Below are 26,666 nucleotides of genomic sequence, written 5' to 3'. Positions count from 1 at the left end.
AATAGATGAGCAATCTGTTATCAATAACAACAGGAGGCAGCAAAAAATATTGTGAAGGGAGGAATATAGTAATGATGAAAGCTCAGGTCAGATAAAATGGGCATGAATTGAAGAGTTCAATGATAGCCGTATAAAGTTAGACAGTGGAAAGGTATTATTGGTAAGGGTAGATATAACAGCAGCTTAGGAGGTGTATACACAGCAGAAACAATCTGGATAGAAATCAATATTAGGTTTTGCACCAATGTTAAATGTGTCTAGTATAAATTGAGAATTGAGACACAATGGGCTGGATTTTGTCAATGGGAAGCTTTTGGAGGCGGGACTGCTGTTTGCCAGCTTTCAATCCCGCCTCCATCAGCTTCTGGCCAACCAACGGGATTTTCCCCTGATTGACTTTGTTAAGCCCGCCCAGCGGGCTCAGCAGGCCAATTAGGGGGAAGTCAGTGACAGAGCACATCAACGTATGACGTGACATCTGTCAAGATTTTTTGAAAGGAGAAATGTCAGCATTTGACAGCTCTGTGAAGTTGTCAAACACTGACATTCTGTGTAGTTTGATGAGGCCTTGTGTTCAGGACTCATCAAACCTTTCAACTTTGTACAAATCGGAGGATCCAATAGCAAGTCTGTGAAATCTACAATGGAGATGCTGGGACTCCGGCTCCATGGCGGCTGAAGGCTATAGGCAGAAACAAAGGTAAGTGAACATTTTCTAACACTTTACACTCACCTTACATACTTACCACTCCACACTTGCACCCATCACTCACCTCTACATTGCACTTTCAGACCCCTCCAATCCCCGCAGGCCTCCTACTCATCTTCTACACCCTGGCAGGGTTCCCCGAGGTCAGGAAGCCTGCACATCGAAACGAAAAATGGGGATAATCCTATTTTCTGCCTGTTAATTACCTGTTAACAGGCAGTTAATAGGCTTTACTCCATTTCCAGCCTTGAGGAGATGGGACCCGGGGCAGGACAGCTTCCCGCCTCCTGGCAAGAGGGCACGGAGGCAGGTTGGGGGTGGGTTTGCCACCCGCCCCCAAATTCTGCAACTTTACCGGCAGTACCGCCTCCATACCTGCCTCCTCGGGGCTGACAAAATCCAGCCCAATCTGTCTCTGGAGTAAAGTAGAATGAGACTTCCCCCTCCAGGGAATCACATTTCACTTTGGACTGGTTTTAGGTCAGGCCCTGACTTTGGATTCATGCTACATTTACAATACCCTGTACAATATGTGTAGTGTAAATGCACACCATAAGGCATGATGCTTTCTAATACTGCGGGAGTAGAGCTGGCAGCAATGAGGGAGGAGTTGGTTATGGTGGATATCTCACAAGGGTTAAATAGTGAACATATAGTTCTAGTTTGTTTACCTTTGGGAATCAGGGAATACTCATGTAGGACATCTCCCCAGGAAATTAAAAAGTGGGGCACAGTGATGCGCTATCAACAATACCAAAGACTACGAAATGGACTTATATGAAGTAGGCTTTTATTGACTAAGAACTAGAGCATGCCTCTGCTAGTGAATCCATCCTAAGAGCTCCCGGGGGAAGGGTGGTGAGTCACCTTTATACCCGGGCTTAGGGGTGGAGCCAGGGGCTGAGACATGCCTGGACTTGTACAGGGTTAACAGTGGTTTACCACACAGGCATGTACAGGTTAACAGTGGTTTACCACATTCACCCCTCGTTTAAAAAAAGAGTCCGGCGGGGTGAAGTGTTTCAAAAGTTCGTATACGAAAGTCTCTCCGGGGGTCTTGTCTGCCGTAATGATCTTCGTGGTGCCGGTTGCGGCGGTTCTTTGCCCGCGGCCGCTTCTCGCGTGGGACGGAGCACTGGCGTGTCGTCCTCTCGGGGTAGGGATGGCACCGGCATGTCGTCAGTTCGTGGTAGACACCCCGGTGGTGCGTCGTGGGTAGTGGTGGTGGGTGGAGGTAGTGGATGGTGATCGATGGTGTTTCAGGTGGTACCTGAGGGTGCGAGGTCTCGAATTGAGACTGTGTCCTCCCGCCCGTCAGGATACGCCACGTAGGCGTACTGTGGGTTGGCGTGGAGGAGGTGAACCTTTTCGACCAGGGGGTCCGTCTTATGGCTCCTCACGTATTTCCTGAGCAGGACGGGTCCCGGAGACGTCAGCCATGGCGGTAGTGATGTCCCCGAGGTAGATTTCCTGGGGAAGACGAACATCTTCTCGTGAGGGGTGGCGTTTGTGGCAGTACAGAGCAGTGATCGTATGGAGTGGAGCGCATCGGGGAGGACATCTTGCCAGCGGGAGATTGGGAGGCCCTTGGATTTTAGGGCGAGCATGGCGGTCTTCCACAACGTTGCGTTCTCCCTCTCTACCTGTCCGTTACCCCGGGGGTTGTAGCTGGTAGTCCTGCTCGTGGCTATGCCCTTCTCGAGCAGGTACTGGCGCAGCTCGTCGCTCATGAACGACGAGCCCCTGTCGCTGTGGATGTAATTGGGGAAGCCAAATATGGCGAACAGGTCGTGGAGGCACCTGATGACTGTGGCGCTGGTCATGTCCGGGCAGGGGATGGCGAAGGGGAAACGGGAGTACTCGTCAATAATATTGAGGAAGTACGTGTTGCGGTCAGAGGAGGGAAGGGGCCCCTTGAAATCGACGCTGAGACGTTCGAAGGGGCGGGTGGCTTTAATCAGGTGTGCCCTGTCTGGCCTATAAAAATGCGGTTTGCATTCGGCGCAGACCTGGCAGTTCCTGGTCATGGTCCTGACCTCCTCGATTGCGAGCTTTAATAAAGTGGAAGAACCTGGTGACCCCCGGGTGGCAGAGATCATTGTGGAGGGTCCGTAGCCTATCGACTTGTGCATTGGCACATGTCCCACGGGATAGGGCGTCTGGGGGCTCATTAAGTTTCCCGGGCCGGTATAAGATATCGTAGTTGTAGGTGGATAACTCGATCCTCCACCGCAATATCGTATCATTTTTGATTTTCCCCCTTTGTCTGTTGTTAAACATAAATGCTACTGACCGTTGGTCAGTGAGCAGGGTGAAACGTTTACCGGCCAGGCAATGCCTCCAGTGCCGTACAGCCTCCACTATCGCCTGGGCCTCCTTCTCGACTGAGGAGTGTCGAATTTCGGGGCCCTGGAGGGTCCGTGAAAAGGCCACGGGTCTCCCCGCCTGGTTAAGGGTTGCGGCTAGGGCGAAGTCGGATGCATCGCTCTCCACTTGGAAAGGGATGGACTCATCCACTGCGTGCATTGTGGCCTTCACAATGTCCTCTTTTATGAGGGTGAAGGCCGCACGGGCCTCTGCCGTCAGGGGGAAGGAGGTTGACTTGATGAGGGGCCGGGCTTTGTCCGCATAGTTGGGCACCCACTGGGCGTAGTAAGAGAAGAACCCTAGGCATCTCTTCAGGGCTTTTAGGCAGTGGGGGGGGGGGTAGTTCCAGGAGGGGGCGCATTCGGTCGGGGTCGGGGCCGATGACTCCGTTTTCCACCACGCAGCCAAGAATAGCGAGGCGCGCGGTGCGGAACATACATTTTTCTCTGTTGTATGTCAGATTCAGCCGTTGGGCCGTACGGAGGAATTTTTCTAGGTTGGCGTCATGGTCCTGCCGGTCATGGCTGCAGATGGTGACGTTGTCTAGATAGGGGAAGGTGGCCTGCAGCGCGTTCTGGTCAACCATCTGGTCCATCTCCCTTTGGAAGACCGAGACCCCGTTGGTGACGCCGAAGGGGACTCGGAGGAAGTGGTAGAGGCGACCGTCAGCCTCGAAGGCCGTGTACTGGCGGTCCTCAGGCCTGATGGGGAGCTGGTGGTATGCCGACTTCAGATCAATCGTCGAGAATGCCCGGTATTGTGCTATCTGGTTGACCATGTCAGATATGCGGGGAAGTGGGTATGCGTCTAATTGCGTGTATCGATTGATCGTCTGGCTGTAATCAATAACCAGGCGCTGTTTTTCGCCGGTCTTTACTACCACCACTTGGGCTCGCCATGGGCTGGTGCTGCCCTCGATAATCCCTTCCCTCAGGAGTCTTTGTACTTCTGATTTAATAAAGCTCCTATCCCCGGCACTGTACCGCCTGCTTTTAGTAGCAATTGGCTTGCAGTCTTTGGCGAGGTTAGCGAACAACGGGGGGGGGGGTTGACCTTCAGGGTGGACAGGCTGCATACTTTGCGCGGCGCCGTGTTTAAATTCTGCTGGCTGCAGACTGTAAGTGGGGGCAGGGGCCCGCCATATGCCATCGTGACGCTCTCCAGATGGCACTGGAAGTCTAATCCTAGCAGTACGGGAGCGCAGAGCTGTGGCAGGACGAGGAATTTAAACTCTCTGTACTCCACGCCGTTCACTGTCAGAGTCGCTACACAGTAGCCGCTGACGTCCGCCGTATGGGACTTTGAGGCCATAAAGACCTGGTGGCGTGTGCGCATAACCGATAGGGAGTAGCGTCGCACCGTGTCGGGGTGGATGAAGCTCTCCGTGCTTCCGCAGTCGAAAAGGCAATTTGTGGCATGGCCATTTACCTTTACGTTCATCATGGACCTGGCTAGTTGATGGGGCCTAGATTGGTCCAGGGTGATGGAGGCCATCGTCGAGGTCGGTGGGTCGCTGTAGTATTCGCCCGCGCCGAGGGCCTGGTCCCGAGATAGTGTCCAAGATGGCGGCTCCCCCTCGGCTGGTGGTGTCCAAAATGGCGGCCCGCACGGCTCACACGTGGTTGGTGGGGTCCAAAATGGCGGCCTGTACGGTTCACACGCGGCGCTGCTGGAATTGGGGGTCGATTTCGCCTTGCACACTCTCGCGTAGTGGCCTTTCTTGCCGCATTTGGAGCAGGTTGCGTCCTTTGCTGGGCATTGCTGTCTGGGGTGTTTGGCCTGGCCGCAGAAGTAGCATTTCTGGCCTCTGGTCATTGCAGCTGTAGTTGGGCTGCTGGCGGCTTGTGGCCTTACCGGGTCCCAAGATGGCTGCTCCTGTGGCATCCACGTGGCCATCCGGTCAGGGGGGTAGGCGTCCATGTTCTGGAGGGCCACGTCTAACGAGTTAGCGAGGGCCACCGTCTTCTGCAGGTCGAGCCCCCTCTGTTCCAGCAGCCTCTGCCGAGTATAGTTGGACCTGATGCCGGCTACGTAGGCGTCTCGGATCAGGTCTTCCGTGCATTCCTTGGCCGTCACCGCTTTGCAATTACAGTCCCGGCCGAGGACTCTCAGTGCCAGTAAATATTCAGCGCCCGATTCCCCGGGGCGCTGTTTTCGGGTAGCCAGGAGGTGTCTGGCGTAGACCTCATTAACAGGCCTCACGTATTGTTCCTTTAGCGTCGCGATGGCGGCCGCATAAGTAGTGGCGTCTCGGATGATCGAGTAGACTCGGTGGCTCACCCGTGAGTTCAAGACAAGCCGTTTCGCGTCATCTGTAGTGACAGTAGTGCTGGAGGCCTCCAGGAAGGCTTCGAAACAGCTCAGCCAGTGTTCAAAGTTATTGGCTGCATCTGCTGCTTGAGGATCCAGGTCTAAACGTTCCGGCTTCAAGATTTGCTCCATGTTGAAAATTAGTCAATAAAATTGATGCGCTATCAACAATACCAAAGACTACGAAATGGACTTATATGAAGTAGGCTTTTATTGACTAAGAACTAGAGCATGCCTCTGCTAGTGAATCCATCCTAAGAGCTACCGGGGGAAGGGTGGTGAGTCACCTTTATACCCGGGCTTAGGGGTGGAGCCAGGGGCTGAGACATGCCTGGACTTGTACAGGGTTAACAGTGGTTTACCACACAGGCATGTACAGGTTAACAGTGGTTTACCACACACAGTCCTTAGCAGAAAAAATTGTGAACCGTCTGTGCTGGAATAGACTTATTTTCAAACTACATGTTTTCCTCCATGCTTTCTTAGAAGGGACTGCAGGCTAATTTAAAATGCTTTTGTACTGATTCAATGATATTAGAATATATATATACAGCTACTAAAGTACTAAACACAATAACATAAATTATGGCAGAAGCAATTTTATAGCAAATCCCAAAGTAAACAAAGTAAAAATTACAAATACTATTGGTCACTGCCCGAATAACAAATAGACATATAGCAAATTATTTAGGCAAAAGGGGTAGCAATGATTCATAATCATTATAGATTTCAGTTTTTTATTGGTAACATAGAACAGGGACAATCATAAAAACAATTTCATAAAGGTAAAAAGTGACTGATTTTAACACAAAATGTAAAACAGGGTACTAAAGTAGATGTTATATTCAGTATTTAGCAGTACACCAGGAGTGAGTAGTAACCTAGAAGCCATGGTTGCCAGCATGGTTTTCTGCATGGCCATTCCATTGATGATCTCCTTGCCGATATTACATACCTCCAGAACTCTGCTACTAACACTGATGATTAAGTTATCCTTACCTTAGACATCTCTAAAGCCTTTGACAGGATCTGGCAGTTTGCAGTTCTAAACAAGTTAACAATATATGGCCCTCCACCAGTTATGTTCATAGCTATCTAGTTTTACTCTCATCTCAATCTAGCTTCAGTTGGTGGTTAATCCTTAGACCCTTTATCCATTAACTTAGGGGTTTCCCAGAGATCTGTCCTCACCCCCACTCTTTTTCTTCATCATATCTCCACCTTCTCAATGGCAATTAGGGATGGGCAATAAATGCTGGCCTTGCCAGCGACGCCCACATCCCATGAAGGAATTTAAAAAATCTGTTACTTCCTTCACATCATCCAACCCTATGTGCTCTTGTCCACTCTAATTTCACTCTCATTCATCAACTTCAATCAGATCATAGCCTTCAATACACAATCTTAATTCTTCTTACAGTGCAATGGTTGAATCATTAAATCTTGGTTTTCCTCATCCTTTTCAATGGGGCAATGAACATGTTATTTTTATTTAGTTCTTTGAAGACAGTGGAGTACATTTTTAACTTGCTAACCCGGCATAAATTGGGCTTTGTGGATCAGCCACGCATTAAGCTCCACTTGCACTGCTTTCTCGTCCATAGGCATTCTTTCCTCACCATGCCTTTGAACTCAAATGGAACTCCTGCTTCTCTTTCATTGGTAAAATTGCCTCCAGGAAGCTAGAGATTTCCTTTTCATGCAAAATATTTATTTTCTCCTGAATAGTGAAATATTTATTTTGTTCACTATTACTAGCAAAATTGTAAGCACAAATACAAAAGAATATGTAGGGGCAAAGTCCCTCATGATGGGCTCAAAGTGTTTAAGCCCCAGCATTGTCTTTTCTCTCCTCGTGATATACTTTCTTCCTATGTTCCTTTAAGCAGTCTTAAAACAACCAATGCTGTTTCATCATTTTGCTTTGTAGAGCTGCCTCTCTTGTATTCTTCCCATAGCTTCAAGGTTTGATTTTGTAAATCTTAAACAACTTAATTTTTGGTCACAGCTTGGGAATTCCCTGCGACAACAAACAAAAAAAAAACACTGGAACTGCGCATGCGCAACTACTTCCAGTTCGTTGGCAGCAGTCACGTCCTATCTCTAAAACCTTAACCCTACCCCAAAACTCTAACCCCCAACTCTAACACCCAATCCTAACCCCTAACCCTAAGCATAGCCACTCTCTTGGCTGTGGTATCAATTGTGCGGTGCAGGGTGGGTGCGGTGACAATAACCACCTTTACGAGAAGGGCAAGTACCATTATACATCCTAATTTTATTCATTCATATTTAAATAGGTCCCTCAACAAATTCCCTGGCCTAGAAATTGGGTTGGGGCGTCAAAGTGGCGCAAAAGTCGCCTGAGCGCAGGATTTAGCGCAGCGTTCGAGGCTTCAGCGATCGTCAGATATTCAGTTTCACTGCCCCTCGAGGGACACGGGGCGAGGCTCAAGGCGCTCCGCGTCCCTCTTAGGGCGCTGAAACTGAATATCACAGCGCAACGTGTGACGCTGCAGCACGGCACGCTGCGGTACTGCAGGCCTTCCTCCCACTGTTAAGGGGAGGTGCCTGCAACAGCGCAATCCCCGCTCGTGAGTGCCGGCAAACGAGCCCGGCACCAAGGAGAAGTGCTGGGCTCTCGGGAAATAGCCGGCAATGCCGCGGGGCGGGGGTTAGGAGGCCGGCGACGGAGGTGCTGGCAGGCGGCCGCCGAAAAAGGCGGCCGCCCCGCACCTCCACCTTAACTTGCGCCGCTGCCGGCACAGTAAGGCCCCGTGAACCGGGCTCGGGTAGCGAACGGCGCAACTGCGGCGTTCGCTACCAAATATCGCGAACGGGGCGCGAATGGGGCGCTGCGCACACCGATGACGTCATCGGTGGTGGCGCAGCGCAAAAGGCTAATGCCACCATTATCGCCCCAACTCAATATCGCGGGAGGCACAGCCAGTGGCGCTACAGCCACTGCCTGCCTCTTTAGGCGCTAACAAGTGGCGCTACTCACCCAATTTCTCCCCCACTGAGTTTTCTAGCATCTTGAGTCCTGTAGCACTGCTTGCCTGTATAAATCTGGCATTTTTGGTAGTTTGCTTGAGAAGTTTGATTTGTAAAGCTCGGACTAATGTAGCTCATTGTTGGACTTTCATACTGTAATTTATTCAGTATTGCTTTGGCATTACTTTCTTCTCCAGTTTGCTGATACATATTTGCATCACAGGATGTCTTTTGCACTGACATGTAGCCACAGCACTGTTGCTGGCAGTAGCTACAATCTACTACCATTCTGCCTGTTTCCCACCACATGTCACATTAATATGTCACTTCTGACAATAAATCTATACTGTATATTCCAAAGAAGGTACAACTAGTTTATTTCTCTTCTCAAGTTCTGTGCCTATGCTTCAAATGCATACATCCCCAGTTCTTGCCTTTGATGAAAGAGTAGTGTATGTGTCACCTAGTACGTAGTTTTATGCTCATTATAAGTGTTACCTCAAGGAGAGGATTTCAGTTAGACCTGCAACTCCTGCCACCACTTCAGCTCCTGTGTTACCTACCACTTCTTCAGTCCTCTAAGAGGGATGGACAGACTGGGTGGATGGGCATCTCTGAGACTTAACGGCCTCATCAATGCTTCTCCTGTGGATAATCAGGAATCTATGCGAGAACAGATCCTTGGTCACGACTAAGGAATGTGTACCTCATCATCAAAGTTCTCCATGGCCAATTTCCTAGCCATTCAAGGACAAAGTGAGAACCTCATGTCACCTGGGACCCAGATCTCAATAATGGCAATTAGAGTATTGGTTCGCCTGCAGGTGGCCGTGGAGTTGCCATTCACTCCACAGCATGTTTCCTCAGAGCTTGTTTCATGCATACTCTAGGCATTCACTTGGTGGGCAACTTCCTGCCATGTTGCCACATATAGGTATTGAGAGGATGGTGTCCCTCTGCTCCCCACCCCACCCCCTGAAAAAAATTGAGATCTGCCTCTATTACACATTCTCAGATAACACATCCAGTGTCTCCTCATCAAAGGGGGTAGTTCTGGCACCTGGCCTTCACTCAAACTCCATTTCTTTCATAGCACAAGCACTAGGATGTAGCAACAGCCCATTAAGAGCTGCTGCATTCCCTATTCTACAATCACTTACAGCCATAGCACTCATGGAAAATGCACAGGGAGGACATTGAAATTATTCAAAGGAGCTGACCTCACTGATTAACAAGGTCAGTTTCCCACTCCACTGTTGTGGAGTTGGCATATGTCATGATCAAAGTATCATTTGCCAAGGTATCACAGAATCCATCCTGTAAAATATGGATTTATGGAACCAAGAAGTAATTAGGGCTAGGAGCCATTAAAAAGCCAACTAAGATGATTTCACGATGACTCAGAGGGGTCGTTTTTGAGTTGTGGGTGGCCAACCGGTAACACGCGCTGATCAACCGCCTGTCCTGGCACCAAAGAGGCGGCCACATTTACATTAGACCGGCGAGCTAAGGGGTGCCAAACGGGCATTCTCATGCAGCTCACCAGATTAAGATTGGTCAATATAGGGTCGCCCCAGTTGGGAGCAAGGTAAATGCGGCGGAGGGGTGTGGTGATTGACTGAGGTGGGGGGGGTGGGGGGATGGTGGTATCGGGGGGGGGCGGGGGGGGGGGAGGAGTCCCGGGGGTGGCGGCGGAGGGGTGTGGTGATTGACTGAGGTGGGGGGGGTGGGGGGATGGTGGTATCGGTGGGGGGGGGGGGCGGAGTCCCGGGGTGGCGGCAAAGGGGTGTGGTGATTGACTGAGGTGGGGGGGGTGGGGGGATGGTGGTATCGGGGGGGGCGGGGGGGGAGTCCCGGGGTGGCGGCGGAGGGGTGTGGTGATTGACTGAGGTGGGGGGGGTGGGGGGATGGTGGTATCGGGGGGGGGGCGGAGTCCCGGGGTGGCGGCGGAGGGGTGTGGTGATTGACTGAGGTGGGGGGGGTGGGGGGATGGTGGTATCGGGGGGGGCGGGGGGGGAGTCCCGGGGTGGCGGCGGAGGGGTGTGGTGATTGACTGAGGTGGGGGGGGTGGGGGGATGGTGGTATCGGGGGGGGGGCGGGGGGGGGGGCGGCGGAGGGGTGTGGTGATTGACTGAGGTGGGGGGTGTGGGGGGATGATGGTATCGGGGGGGGGGGCGGGGTCCCGGGGGGGCGGCAGAGGGGTGTGGTGATTGACTGAGGTGGGGGGGGTGGGGGGATGGTGGTATCGGGGGGGGGGGGGCGGGGGGCGGGGGGGGTGGGGGGATGGTGGTATCGGGGGGGTCCCGGGGGGGGGGGCGGGGGGGATGGTGGTATCGGGGGGGGGGGTCCCGGGGGGGGGGGATGGTGGTATCGGGGGGGGGGGGGTGGGGGGATGGTGGTATCGGGGGGGGGGTGGGGGGATGGTGGTATCGGGGGGGGTCCTGGGGGGGGGGATGGTGGTATTGGGGGGGGGTGGGGGGATGGTGGTATCGGGGGGGGGTCCCGGGGGGGGGGGTCCCGGGGGGGTGGGGGGGTGGTGGTATCGGGGGATGGTGGTATCGGGGGGGCGGGGGTCCCGGGGGGGGTCCCGGGGGGTGGTATCGGGGGGGGGGGTCCCGGGGGGGGTCCCGGGGGGGCAGCTGCCCATATTATGTTCATGGGGCCTGGAGGAGTACTTATATTCCCCTCCTTTGCCCACAAAAATAACCAACTTACTTTTGCTGGACCCCTTCTTCTCCATCAGCTGTGGAACTGACCAGAGAGTGCACAACGCACGCTCTGATTATTTCTCTCCTGAAATGGCAATCAGGGTCCTGCGTGCGTCATAGGACCCCAATTTGCATATTAAAAGGAATCTACCACCTGAAACAGGCAGGCGCTTCAGCTGCCCAGCTGTAGGCCCCTTTCAAAACAGGGGTTTGTTGGGGTTAACAGAGCAGTAAGGCTAACGATCCCATATTTAGGCGTTAATGACTATTTTTTCCAAGTGAAAATTGGCTCCAGAGACTTCATCCAATGAGTAGCTGAGGCAGACAGAGCAGGAAGGTCCCAGTTGTGATCACCATCTGTGCTGAGTTCCAGTGTTCCTTTGACACCTATTCTGGACAGCACCGACAAGGATATTTTGGGCAAAACACCATTCACCCACTCATTCTTAGGTGGTACTAGGGCCAGGAACCACAGAGGGGGCTAAAATGGGATACAAAGGGTAAAATCCTTAAAAAATGGTGATCAGGAAATGGCAGACGTCTTAATTATTTACATCAGGTTTCTCAAGGTTCTGCTCCTGGCACAGGGCAGGAAATCAGTAGTCATCTCTGCTACCGTGATCATTACCAGTGAAGCTCTGGTCTAGAAGTAGTATCTCGCAAAAAGATCAATAAAGCCTGTAGGACTGGCGATTTCTCCGTGGATGCAACCAGGAAGTTAGACCCAGAAATTGCACCCGAAGCTGTGCCCATTTACCGATGTTAAGGTATCCTCGCAATCTAATTAGAAGATGCCCAAACATAAAAATAGCCTTGAATCCACATACTATCTGAGTGAGGTTGAACATGATTGGAACAGAGCCAATGGGGCTTCAAGGCGCTAGGGTGGAGGGCTATAGACATTGAAAATAAAACCTTTAGGGCAAGGCTGGAGATTGCAAAACAAACAGCACACAGCTCTCTGTCCTGCAGATTTTTAAATTAATGCCTTTAATTTGCTCTGTAGAGTGAATCATCTCAAACTTCTCCCTTCTCACAGATGACTACCTGAAAATCATAGGAGAAGGCAGCCTGCGGAGGGTCTTCAACAGGGCTGCCAAGGATCTTCAGGCCCTCTTGGATGAGGTTGAAAGTGGAAAGGAGGCACCAACATCACAGCCATCACATGCGATGAGGAACTGGATGTGGGCAGAGGTTGCAGAGGCACTGAGTGGCACCTTAATCATCCCCTGTCACTTTAATTCTCCGCTCCACTCCACTCTGACCTCTTGGTCCTCAGCCTCTTATGCTGTTCCAATGAAGCTCAACGCAAGCATGAGGAGCAGCAGCTCATCTTTTGATTAGGCATTTTACAGCCTTCTGGACTCAACGTCGAGTTCAACAATTTCTGACCATAACCTCTGCCCCTATTTTTTCACATGGCAGCTGTTGATGATTCTGCCATTCCCATTTACACCTCTTCTAAACTCCTCTTTTGTTCCTTTACTTGTCCCATTACCATCTCCTTTTGCCTTTTAATCTCTCCTGCCTCCCACCCTATCACAGACCTACCCGTTTGTTCTTTCCTCCCCTTTCCCTGCCCCTGCACTTGCTTAAAATCAGTTACATCTCTAACTTTTTCCAGTTCTGATGAAAGATCATCAACCTGAAACGTTAACTCTATTTCTCTCTCCACAGATGCTGCCTGACCTGCTGAGTATTTCCAGCATTTTCTGTTTTTATTTACTATATTAATGTTGATTGCTGGGTTTAGCTCCCACCACAACTCCAAAATTACCATCATTGCAATTTTGAAGGTAATATGTGACAAATGATTATATAGAGTTGTGTCATAAAGTATTTTGCAAAGCAGAGATTCCAAAGTATAATATTTTAATGTGAATATACATGCATGAATATATTATATAAAAAGTTTTCCTTTTGAACAACCTTATAGTTCAATAGTTATATGACCTCTGTAATTGAGTTACATTTCCCAACAATTTGATTGGCCAGTATCACATAGCTGCCCTATTTGTTTCACTTTCAAGCAAACTCATTTTGTGCAACGAATCACATTATTGATCTAATTTATGCATGTTTGCTTAATAAGGTTTTGGACCAATGCTAGCAAAGGGAGGCCGAATGGGGAATGTAGATTCAGCAGGTTTCTGTTTGGTTCCCGGTAACTACGTGTCCCGTTCCCATGGCAACTGTTGCACAGTGGTTTTTGAGCACTGTGATTGGTCCATTTCAACAATGTGACTCCATAGTAGCCATGTGACCATAAAAAGAATGATAACACAAGGACAAACTGACATCACAGTGAGGTTGCAACTCCTTATTTGGCCAAAACAAAAATCCCTTCATAAAGGACTGGCCAGAATTATAAATATAATAATGTAACATAAATTAAACAGTGTAGTTTTCAATGGGCCTGAATTTGCGGTCGGCGGCGAAGCTAAGGAGTATGCCACTGACATCGCAAGTAAATAAGTCCACACCTACCTCGTGCGATTTACCCCCCGCCCCCACGGAGCCCAGGAGCGCACCATTGTGCCTATGCAAACCTGGAGTGGTGGCTCTTTTACTTCCTGATTCTTAGCCTATAAGCTATTTATTGGGGTCTCGCCAGCTTTAATGATTTTAATGACGCTTATGCACAACAGTGATCATTCTGTGATGTGGTTATGTTACTGCAGATAGCGAGACAGTCACTATCCTTGGCGTATATACTACAAAATATCTAGGCCAATTTCCTCAGTAATTACGACATTAAACATACCATCTGGTGACACATGTTTGGGACATCTAAAAATAAAAATGCTTTCATTCTCATGATTTAATTAAAACAAAAATGGCAATCTACAATGATTGTTCTAAGTTTGCATTTGCTGATTGTAAACCATTTTCTTGCAAGATACACAGCCTAACAGGGCTATGTACAATATACAATCGATGGTACCGATTAATTGTTGTGTTAGAACTTTATTCCCAATAAAAATCTTTCTTCTGGTCCCCTTATGTTGTGCAACAGGCTTCCTGCGCCTGCTTGCACAAGACATAAAAATTGAAAGCGTAATTACTTCGGAGTAGGTGGGCAATTAGCCCAACTTTTTGCCAGCACTTTTCGCCGGCACGTTGATTTCAATCAGGAGGTGAAAGACGCAGCAAAGTCCCCGTGTATTCGTAACTTAACAGTTTGCAAGTTCGGGAATTAGCGCATGCACTTACTTGCGGTTGTTGTGTATGTACCTTTAAGGGAATAACTGGTCTCAGACTGCAGTACCGGCAGTGACCACCCCTGTATAAAAGGCCCTAGCAGGCTTCTGTAGTTTCAGTTTCCAGGTTATCTCCATTCAGTAAAGACTTGTTATAATCAACTCCTGCAGTCCGTGTCTCAATTATACACGGACATAATACTGGCGACGAGTAAGAAACGAACTTACCTGCAATTCGGCAGCACCTCAGACGACATTATTGAAGGTCAAAGCCAGAAGAAAGAAAAAAAAAATAATCCAAAGAAACTCGAGAAACGGGCGTCGACTGTGGGCAACCGCCCTCCAAATCATCGAATTGAAAAGTGCAGGAGAGACTGTCGAGAGCCAGGCTTGGTCTCCAGTCTGTGGTTTCCCAGCTAATCGGGCTGGTGGCAGGTAGTGCATTGATCCTTCCTGGGCTGCGGTGGGCTAGAGCTCGATCGGGTGGCTGTGCAATGGGGCCGGGCAGCGAGTCGGGAAGCAAAGAGAGAGAGGGTGGAGCACACAGGGCGCGGCCGGTGCTTCGCAGCCGGGCAGCGTTCGGACCTAAGAAGAGGGAGGGAAGTGTCCCAGAGGGTCCGTTCCACGACGGGAATGGTTCTTCAATTAACAGAGCAAATATTGAAGCGCGATAGAAAAATAAAAATACCGCGGAGAGCGGCGTTGGCAGCAGCGATCGGGGAGGCGCGAAGACCATAGGGCGCCGCCATTACAGGATAGTAAAATAAATATAATCGCCACCAACAGCGTTGGCAGCAGTGGCAGCGGCGGGAAAGTGCGGGAGGCGCCATCTTAACTCGGCGGGGAAGAAGGAAAAGCGCGGGAGGCGCCATTTTGATCCATCGGGGACGAAGGCAAAGCGCGGGAGGTGCCATCTTAGATTTTCAAGATGCCAAAGACTGGCGATATCACTGCCTTTGATAATGCAATAGAAGACTGGACCACGTATGTGGAAAGAGTCGAGGTATATTGCGAGGCAAACAAAATAGCCGATGAGAAAAAGGCATCGGTATTGCTAAATTTAATGGGCGCAAGAACGTACGGCCTATTGCGGGACTTGATTACTCCAGCCAAACCGAAGGTGAAGAGTTTTAACGAAATTGTTGCTATCCTACAGGAACACCTAAATCCTACACCGCTGCTGATAGCAGAAAGATTTAAATTCCACAGGAGAAATCAGCATAAAAATGAGAGCAATGCTGATTACCTTACAGAACTACGCAAGCTATCAAAGCACTGCCAGTTCGGAGCAGGACTGGCAGATACCTTACGGGTCAAATTTGTCTGTGGACTCCTGAGTGAAGGAACCCAGAAGAGGTTCCTCTCAGAGAAAGAGCTGACGCTAGATAAGGCTTTCAGCGTGGCAGTATCGTACGAAGCAGCAGTAAGGGGAGCTGCGGAAATACAACAAAAGCCACAGGAATACGGCACCCACGAAATGACACGGGGATTTGCAAAATGTTATCGCTGCGGCAGAACAAACCATGACCAGAAGGACTGCTGGTCCAAGGACAAAATATGCAGGCAATGCGGAAAGATGGGACACATTGCACGAGTTTGCAGGTCTGGGAAGAAGACCAATGACAACAAAAAGGCTACTAAGGAACCATACAGGAAAGTACAAAAGATGACGGACAGTAGTTCCGAAGACCAGATGAGCGATAGTGAATCCGGGAACAAGAGACTAAGCTGTCTCAAACTTCACAACGTAATCACAAAAGATGATCACCGAACCATTTGGGTCACCCTCATGATAGCAGGGTCCCAAGTCAAAATGGAATTGGATACAGGATCAGCGCTAACCGTCATGAATCGACGAAACTACGAGCGGCTATTCTCACACATACCTTTGAGAGAGACATCCATTGTCTTGAGGACGTATACGGGGCAAAAAGTATACCCCAGAGGAAAAATAAGGGTGCCTGTCAAATACAACGGCAAGAAAATATGGACATTGTATCTCTACATTCTGCAAGATGGTGGACTACCGTTATTGGGATGTGAATGGATCAGTAAGATAAGCTTAGACTGGCACTCCATTCAGGCACTGACGGTGGCTGGTAAAAAGGATGACGACGTCACTCCTGGACGATTGTCAACAATCTTAGCTGACGCCAAAGAGGTATTTCAACAAGAACAGGGCACTCTTAAAGGCGTAACCACCTCGCTAAAAATAGAGGAGAAAGCAATTCCCAAGTTTTTCAAAGCAAGACCGGTACCATATGCAATTCGCCCAGCCGTCGAGGCAGAGCTGGAGAATCTGGAGAAGGCAGGCGTGTTATCTAAGGTAGACTGGAGCGAGTGGGCGACACCCATCGTTCCTGCCATGAAGAAAACGTTAAACAATAGGTCTGAGGAGCCAAGGAAGGTTCGCATCTGTGGGGACTTCAAGGTGACGGTGAACCCAGTCCTTCAAACAGTACAATATCCTCTTCCAAGGATAGAGGATATCTTCGCCTCACTATCTGGAGGGAAGCATTTTACAAAAATTGACCTAGCACAAGCATATTTGCAGATGGAGGTTGAAGAATCCTCTAGGAAGTATCTCATGATAAACACTCAAAGGTCTTTACCAGTATAATCGACTGGTATTCGGAGTAGCACCAGCTCCGGCGATATGGCAAAGAGCGATGGAACAAGTCCTGCAAGGGATTCCGGGGACTCAGTGTTACTTAGACGACATCCTAGTGACAGGTGAAGATGACAGTGAACACCTTGCCAACCTAGAGCAGGTGCTCACTAGACTACGTGAACATGGGCTACGAGCCAATCACCCTAAGTGCGAGTTTTTAAAGAAACAGATATAGTATTGTGGCCACGTGATTGATGAAGAGGGGTTGCATAAGTCCCCTGACAAAATTGAAGCGGTAGTTAAGGCTCCAGCGCCTGAAAATGTGTCGCAACTGAGGTCATTCCTCGGATTGGTGAATTACTACCATAAGTTTTTGCCGAATTTGTCCACAATTCTGCATCCACTGAACGCCCTACTACGAATGGGAGTAGCATGGAAATGGAGCGATGAATGTAAGCGGGCCTTTCAAATGAGTAAGGACCTAATCACTTCAAGAGAAGTATTGGCTCACTACAACCCATCACTTCCGATAAGACTGGCGTGTGATGCGTCTCCCTATGGTGTTGGGGCGGTACTGTCACATAAATTCCTTGATGGTTCAGAGAGGCCGATAGCTTTTGTGTCACGCTCGTTAACTTCAGCCGAGCGTAACTATGCCCAGATTGACAGAGAGGCCCTCAGCCTGGTGTGGGGGGTGAAGAAGTTCAATCACTACCTGCACGGTCAGAAATTTACTCTACTAACTGATCATCAACCTCTCGTCTCCATTTTCAACCCACAGAAGGGCGTACCGATAATGACGGCACAACGGTGGTCCCTTTTCCTAGGGGCACACCAATATGACGTCGCGTCCAAAGGCACTAAACCGCATGGGAATGCTGATGGATTGTCGCGCCTACCGTTGCCGACGGTGGAAGAAGAACTGGCAGTGGATCCAGTGGAGTTATTCCATCGACTATAGTCGAATGTCTCCCTGTGACGAATGCAAACATAGAAAAGGAAACACGAAATGACCCGACACTCTCCTGGGTCTATGATTTAATGGTGAAGGGATGGCCAGCACATGGCGAACCACTGCTGCCAGCATTCTCGCCGAGAAGAGAACAGCTGTCAGTGTGCAGAGGAACCTTGATGTGTGGATCCAGAGTAGTAATTCCACTCAAATTGAAGGATAGAGTGCTCAATGAGCTTCATGAGGGTCATCTGGAAGGGGTAAAAATGAAGAACTTAGCCAGAGCGTTTGTGTGGTGGCCGGGAATCGATAGAGAAATCGAAGAGATGACCAAGAGCTGTACAGGATGCCAGAAGGTCCAAAACGCCCCACCACAAGCCCCTCTACATCCATGGGAGTGGCCCGCATCTCCATGGCAAAGGGTGCACATTGATTTTGCTGGTCCCTTTATGGACTCGATGTTTTTAATTGCGGTGGATGCACATTCAAAGTGGCCAGAAGTAATAAAAATGTCCTCAACCACCACAGAAAAAACTATCACAGTCTTGCAAACCATATTCGCCAGGAATGGGCTGCCTGAACAGATTTGCTCTGACAATGGACCACAGTTTGTGTCTGAAGAGTTCCGGAGGTTCTTAAAGAACAATGGTGTTAAGCATTACACATCTGCCCCATATCATCCAGCCACTAATGGATTGGCCGAGAGGTTTGTTCAAACATTCAAGAAGGCTATCAAGGCAATGTGTAATGAAGATATACCCCTACAACACAAGGTGGATAACTTCTTGTTTGCCTACCGGAATGCGACACATGCGGTTACCAACCAAACTCCAGCCATGATGTTCTTCAATCGAAGACTACGATGCCGCTTGGATTTGGTTAAGCCAAACGTCAGAAGAGATGTGGAGAACAGGCAGTTTCAGAATATGAATGAAAGGCCGACCAGGAGTTTTAAGATAGGTCAACCAGTTTTGGCCCGGGACTACCGCACAGAGAAATGGCAGCCTGGAACGATCTGTACACGGCAAGGACCTCTAATGTATACCGTGGAGTCACTGGAAAACGTCAACTCCACACCACGATCTGGTACACCTGACGATGAAACCGAAGTACCAATTGCATCTACCGCAGAATCGGTGATATTGGAAGCAGACGAGCCAAACAACGACATTGATCCCGACTCAACCTTGCCAGAAGAACCTGATATCCCAAAGAGGCGTTATCCAGACAGAATCAGGAAGCCTCCTCAAAGACTGAACTTATAATTGCTTAACTTCAACCAATGTATCTAGCAACCGTAATTGTAATTAGTTATTATTTAGTTGTTAAATGAATGTTATGCACTGTTTATCTAAAAGGGGAGGAATTGTTGTGTATGTACCTTTAAGGGAATAACTGGTCTCAGACTGCAGTACCGGCAGTGACCACCCCTGTATAAATGGCCCTAGCAGGCTTCTGTAGTTTCAGTTTCCAGGTTGTCTCCATTCAGTAAAGACTTGTTATAATCAACTCCTGCAGTCCGTGTCTCAATTATACACGGACATAATAGCGATCAGTTTCAAAGGTGGTATGACGGCGAACACTGACAGTTCGCCATCATGCCGACCACAAATTCAGGGCCAAAATTTGCTTCTCATGTCTTATAAAATTAAGGGAAATAAGTAGTAAGGAGAGGTAATCATTGGTGCCTGGTAATCATGTGATTAATTCTGCTCATTCATTGTGCTTTGTCCATAATAAAAATCACTGACAAATCTCACCCTGTCGTTATCTATGGTAACTGTTGCTTATTGGTCCATCATAACTACGTTACTGGAAAAACAAATTACATCACTATGCCAAGTTGACATAACTGATTTTTCTTGGGCTAGTATAAAAAACTACTTGTGGGTCATAATTAAAATATAAGTTGGGAATGTGAAAAGCAATGTTTTCTTCCAATTTATTTAAAAATTAATGGAGATCTATGTAGTATGGACAGGTGAGCAATGGCTAGGTAATACGATACATATAATAGTAAATATATTTTTGAAATTGTCCATGAGCACCACCATGGAACATCAACTAGCAATCCTTTAAATAGTGATACTAGAATTGAGGTCAGTCGCTGAATGCTGAAGTTGTCTAGCACTTCAATGGACTCCATGAAGAAGAGTTTTGCCATATACTCTTTTGTGCATGGAGGGAAGTGGGGGGAGCTGTACACCTTGTCTCCATATGGTTAAAAATAATCCTCCCTTTTATTTCAGATTACTGTAGCAGCACATCACTGTGCTTATTTCCTGAGATTAAGTTTAACTTCCTCATTATTCCGTTCATGCAACACTTTGATCTCTGGGTTCTGCTATTACAAAGATTGTTAACAACAATATTCACCTCTACATCAATATATAATAGCTTCTGAATTTTTTTATCCATCTTCCATTTTTCACATAGTACGACGTGGTGTCATTAAAGAGATCAAGTTGCTTATTTCCAAGTTGTTTAGCTAATGGGTGGTGTCATGGTCCAGCGCTATTTGGCTGCATCCGTTCAAAGTGGTTCATGCTACCTGCTCATTTACCTGATTATAGTGCTGATCTCTGCGCTAAACGCGCTGCTGATTGGTTAACCGCTCAACAGGTGGGCCACTATTGGGTATAGTCCAATAGCCAGTTATGTTTGGCCTAGTCTTTTCCACTACTTAAAGGGGAGGTGCTTTGATGCAGCAGCAACTCATTGTCATTGGAGTTGGAATTGCAGTTGGAACACATGGTTCAGCACCAGCAAAGAGAATGAGCCAGGAGGTTCTCCGATGCAGCTCTGAAGGCATTGGTACTGGCAGTGGAGAGGAGGTGGGCTGTCCTGTTGCTGCAGAGTGGCAGGAAGCCATCAGCGCACACTTTGAGAAGGCAGTGGCAAGAAACAGCTAGGTACATCATGGCCAACAGTGTCGTACCGTGGACATGGATCCATTGCTGCAAGAAGTTTAATGACCTCACATGGCAGGTCAAGGTGAATGAACATTTCAGCAAATGCCATATCCCACCATCTGCACCACTAGCCTCACACACTGCTCAATGCACCACACCCCCATTACTCACCTACCAATACTCTCTACCTATCACCACTCAGGCATCACAATCATAGCTTCACTTCACTCTCTCAACATTACCATTGCTGCCACTCTCACCCATATCTCACACCTTGCACACAATGATAGCTATTCAATTATGGCAGGCACATCACCCAAACAGATTGCACTACACTCACTGACACAATTCCCTTTCTCTTGCAGGCCAAGGTGGTTCAAACTCACCATGATCAGTGGCAGATGAGAGGTGGCCAAGCTGCTTTACAGGCCTTGAGCCAACTGGAGGAGAACATGCTCGACATCATTGGAGGGGAAGTCACCGAGGCCATGGAAACGGGTGAAGTTCAAGCTCTTGGGGACAACAATGGTATGTTCATTCCTAATCCTTCATCCCATAATCTCTTTTCATTTACAAGCTGCTGATGCTGTATGCATAGATATCTTGCTCTGCCCCCCTCCCCTCACCATAATCCAACTCTTGTGCCTTTCTGCTTACAGATGACCAAGATCTGCCATCCACACAACCTGTCCCAAAGTAAGGGAGGAGAATGGAGATGAAGAAGAAGTCACACCACCACTGCATCTGACACTCGCAGACACCAGCTCAGAAACTGGCACTGCGTGGAATGTACAGATTAGTATAGATGCAGGATCTGCACAGGGTGAGGCACCGGGCACGAATGGGCTGCAGCAAGGCCAGGGGGAAAGGGTAGCTCAAGGGCCAGCTCTCCAGAGGGTGAGTTGGCGCACGAGTTCTGCTGCACACGACTCAGATGATGACCTCGATGGGGCGGCCTTCAGAAGGAGGGTGATGAGCATGCACACCGAAATGCTAGGTGCATTGATAAGCCTGCCAGAGAGCCTCGTGGCAGTGTCAAGGAGCATGGAGGAGTCTGGTTCCAACATTGGATGGGGCTTTTCGCAGAGCTTGGAGCCCATGATTTCCAGGCTGGAAATGATGGACAACTCCAGGAGAGACCTTGTGGACCCAGATGATGCTTTTAATGGGCAATGTTGCGGCTTCCATTGCAGCACAGATGGAAATGACCCAAAGTCTCAGTGCTGCAGTGGAAGTGCAAACGGCTCTTGTGCAGTCTCAGCTTGCTGCGCCCCAAGCTCAGACTGCTGCCATCGTGGCTGGGTTTACCCGTGTCAAAATGGGCTTGCAGGATGTCGCAGCAGACCAGCAATCTGTCCTCCAACAGATTGCTAGGAATGATGAGGTGCCGCCCCGGGGGAGTGGCAGTGGGTCTGTGGAGCAGGAGCCTGTGGTCCTCTTTCAGGATGACAGTATTCACTGCCACTCCGCCATTGCCCTTGCCACTGCCTGTCAGCCAGCCAGCCCAGACTGCTGCCACCCATGCCGAGGTGGGGCAGTCTGCAGCTGGACCTTCTAGGTCCACAGCTGGTTGAGGTCTCCCTGTAAGGTCATCTGAAACTCAACAGCCTTCCAACAGCCATGCTGCAGCCACTGGGGGAACACTGCATAGGAGCACTAGAGTAGGAAAGGACACACGAACAACAGGCACTAAGGGATTGCACAAGGGTGATTAGTTGATATTGTAACGTAAATTGAATAGTTATAAATTTATTAATTTTGTTTTGAATGTTTTTGTGGTGGCTTTCATTTCAGCTTTGTGCCCAGGAGGACGCTGTGATATTCCATGACAGAGGGATGGTATGATTGGCATGTGGTTGATTGGAATGCGGTGAGCAACGGGGATCTGGGGTTTCATTCACTTGAATCGGAGTCTGATGAGGCATTCACGGACGGCCCGTGCGGAAGAGGGATTTGCTGCCTGCCACCTCCATTCCTCCTCGCCCTCTTCCTGAGGTGGTCCCGCAATCCATGCTGGCATGGGCTGTGCCCTCATGATGGCCAAGTTGTGAAGCATGCACCAGACCACGAAATGGGGCACCCACTTCGCCGAGTACTGGAGGGCTCCTCCTGAGCGGTCAAGGCAGCGGAACCATTGCTTCAGCAGCCCAATGGTCTGTTCGATGATGCTCCTGGTGATAGCATGGCTGTCATTTATATGAGTGCTGGGCAAGAGTAGTGGGGTTGCGGAGGGGAATCATCAGCCAGGTGCAGAGCCTTTGTCTCCGAGCAGCCATCCTCAGGTTTGACGTGGTGGCTGGAAGATTGCTGGCACATTGGACTGACACAGGATGAAGGCATCATGACTGTTGCCAGGAAAGCGGGCATTGACCATCAGGATGAGCTGGGAGTGGTCACACACCAACTGTGCATTAAGTGAGTGGTAGCCTTAGCAGTTACAGAAGATCTCAGGATTGTTATGTGGCATCTGCAAAGCCACGTGTGTGCAGTCGATGGCGCACTGCTCCATGGGAAAGCCCACTCTCCTGGCAAAGCCACATGCGTGCTCTCCTCATGCTTCTCTCTGCTCAGAGAGAAGACAATGTAGTCCCTTCTCCTGGTGTAGAGAGCCTTTGTGACCTCCCAGATGTAGCGATGGGCAGCAAACTGGGAGATGTTAGCTATGTCTCCTGCTGCAGACTGGAAGGATCCGCTGGTGAAGAAACTGAGGGCCACTGGGAGAGCCATGGTCACCCTGCTCTCAGGCAGTAGGTCTGGTTGCAGGAGGTGGCAGAGTTCTGTGACCACCTTCTTGCTGAAGCGGAGCCTCCTAATACACTGCTCCTCGCTTATGTGGATGTAAGAGAAGTGCTTTCTGAAGACCCTAGGTGGGTAAGGCCTCCTGTTGAGAGCCCTCCTCCTCCTCCCTCTGCGAGTGTCTTCTCTTCTTCGCTGCACTCACTCCCTCTCCCGAAGCTACTTGAGCGCCAGGGGGAATACACGTTGCTCACCGCTTTCCAATGACTGTGAGCAAGTGTTGTGAGTAGAAGCTTTTAAATAAGAATGAAGGTGTTCTCCACTTGCACCAACACTCCCTCTCACTTTTGGAACTTGAAACAGGCTTAGAAAGCTGCTAGAGTTGCAGAAAATTACACAGAGCCAGTCAAACTGAATAACCATGGCAGCTGCAAATTGTTGCTGATGCTCCCTTTAAATAACACTGCTGGAGGCTCTGTCCTGCTTGTCAACGCTCGGTCAGCTGGTCGTAATTAACACAGGCTGGTCAGTTTAGCGGCGAAATCCACAATGGCAGATCAGGCATCAGGTGAGCATTGCATGCTCACTGATGTCACGATCTGCATAATCTATATATCCCTAGCGAGCAGACATCGGCAGCGCTGCCGCCCAGCCAAAAATGGTGGCCGCCGCGGGACCCACCAGCAGCGAGCAGAAGTGAGGCGGCTGCCATTTCTTTCTCCGAAACAGGCCTTACTGGCAACGCTAACACCTCCAATTTCTAGGCCTAAATCGCTTCAGTAGTAACCGTGCTTTACCACCAAAATAACCTTCATTTCTATCCACTGAAGTAGCAACCCCAGAGAGATTACGTGACAGAAGTTCATAAAATGTAATTTCTCACGTGGAACTTGAACTCATTACCAAAATTCACATGAGAACAGAAAAGAGAACATTGGAAACAGAGGGAAAAATGGAAACATTTACTTTGATAACCAGTCAAATATAAAGAAAGATTCATTGGTATTGAAAAATATATGTACATAGCAGCATAGTTACTTGCTGTATGTTGTGTACTATTCATGGATAAATAGTTCCTATTTTTAAGAAATTGAGCAATGATTGCAACGCCACAATAGTCCTGTTCATTGGAAAATATAGCAGTATTAAAGTCGTCGTCGTACGTGTCTTCACACTGTTCCCTTTGGGAAACTGTATGAAGTGGTGGAAGGATTTCTGGCCACGTTAACGCTCCTTCCGTGACCGTAACCATCTACATACCAGCCATTAGGGTGGTTAGTCCTATGGTGGGAGGGTTTTACGGGCTCCCACAACCCATACGAGGGGGGTGGGGTCACCCACACCCACGGACGCAAGTATCCCACTGGATGTCAACCCAGAATTTAGAGCCGGAGCTCTGACTCCACTTGCCGGGACTGTCTGGAGCGGGGTTCGAAACCCTACACCTTCTGGCCCAGCGGCAGGGATGCTACCACTACGCCAAAGGCCCACTCCTCGGTATTAAAGTGATAAAAGAAAAAGAATACTGTTACATTGATGTATAATATTTTCCCATCATTTATGTTCTAAAATTTGATTTGTTCATAGATGTACAGAGTACTGGCTGCTGTCCTTTAGAGGAACTATCATGGAAAGGGTCGTCCACATTGTGGTACTCTGGAGTGTGTGGGGCGAGGTAACACCTCAGCTAAAGAGATACTAGATGCAAGCTGCAAAATACACCAGGAAAGCTTTCAGAGGACTCGAGGGAACTCTGAATGGCAACATCTATTAATGCAAGCAGGACACCTGCTGGGTTCACACCAGTGTGCTGAACAGATTGACCAGTGCATTTACTGTGTACAGTCCTGGTCACCACATTACAGGAAAATGTGATTGCACTAGAGAGGGTACAGAGGAGATTTACAAGGATGTTGCCAGGACTGGAGAATTTTAGCTATGAGAAGAGATTGGATAGGCTGGGGTTGTTTTCTTTGGAACAGAGGAGGCTAGGGGAGATTTAATTGAGGTGTATAAAATTATGAGGTGCCTAGATAGAGTGGATAGAAAGTGCCTATTTCCCTTAGCAGCGAGGTCAAAATCAGGTGACATAGATTTAAAGTACGATAGCAAAAAGAAGGATTAGAGGGGAGTTGAGGAGAAATGTTTTTCACCCAGAGGGTGGTGGGGGTCTTGAACTCACTGCCTGAAAGGATGGTAGAGGCAGAAACCCTCATCGCATTTAAAAACTACTTGGATATGCACTTGAAGTGCCGTAACCTACAGGGCTACGGACCAAAAGCTGGAAAGTGGGATTAGGCTGGATAGCTCTTTTTCGGCTGGCACAGACACGGTGGGCTGAATGGCCTCCTTCTGTGCTGTAAATTTCTATGATTCTATGATTCTATTCAGTTTCCATTTCTGACAATCCTTTGGCACCGTAATCACATTTACTGCAATCCTGTGAATTTTTGCAACTATGTGAACTATCTTTATGTATAATCAAAGCCATCTTGTGCCCTTCTGTAGTTAGCCATTCAGCCTTTGTGCTGATTGAAGTATCTTTATTTTTGACAAATTTCTTGAGCACTACAGCTTCAGAAAAAGGTGGTGTCCTTTGTACTTTTACTTTGGTTGTTATTGTCTACCCTTTACTGCCAACAATATACAATGTCATGTTCACTCATTGGCATCAGGCAGTTCGTTCCAATTTATGGTAAATTCTAATAATTTCTGCCAATATTTGCTTGGGTGTCAACTAACAATAATTAATATGCCATAAATAGGATTATAGGGTATTCAAAGCAGGATGGTAAATTTCCACAAAAACAGCTGAATGTGTCTTCAACAGTTACTAACTGTGAGGAATATCATTGACCCCCAAAAAAGAAATGCTCCATACTTTGAATAAACTGCAGTTTACAATTAGTTATAAAATATATACAGGTTGTTGCCTCAAATTTTGTGGTAGTCTATTTAGTTTATGATCAATCAACTTTAAATAAATACCTTTGCAAAATAGAGAAGTGCAAAATTGAGTTCTTCTGATATCTCCACTTCCTACAGGTTTCCTATGGTAAATAATCAAATCTTGGTTAGTACTCAAGATGTTCAGGCACACTTTATAACACCGTTGATAGAATTAGATGTCACAAAAATTGGCATCGTAAATTGTGCCAACATACACC

At 48.7% G+C, this 26,666-nt stretch overlaps 1 protein-coding gene across 5 annotated transcripts in view; it reads right to left on the bottom strand.

The window, feature by feature from the left end:
* The window catches only part of LOC147113909 (putative E3 ubiquitin-protein ligase MID2), a 114,700-nt gene that overhangs the window by 14,794 nt on the left and 73,240 nt on the right, over window positions 1-26,666 (bottom strand). For 3 of the 5 annotated variants that reach the window (XM_085995313.1, XM_085995315.1, XM_085995314.1), the window contains exon 8: window positions 26,488-26,549. The exons of the other annotated variants lie outside the window; for them this stretch is intronic. In XM_085995313.1, the coding sequence (XP_085851439.1) occupies window positions 26,488-26,549 (62 nt within the window). The remainder of the gene's footprint in view (window positions 1-26,487; window positions 26,550-26,666) is intronic. 5 annotated transcript variants of the gene reach the window in all.

The sequence above is a fragment of the Somniosus microcephalus genome, chromosome 8 (genome assembly GCF_052327205.1).
Source record: "Somniosus microcephalus isolate GS21.2 chromosome 8, FLI_Smic_1.0, whole genome shotgun sequence".
Lineage (NCBI taxonomy): Eukaryota > Metazoa > Chordata > Chondrichthyes > Squaliformes > Somniosidae > Somniosus > Somniosus microcephalus.
This window is presented reverse-complemented; position numbering and strand designations above follow the sequence as displayed.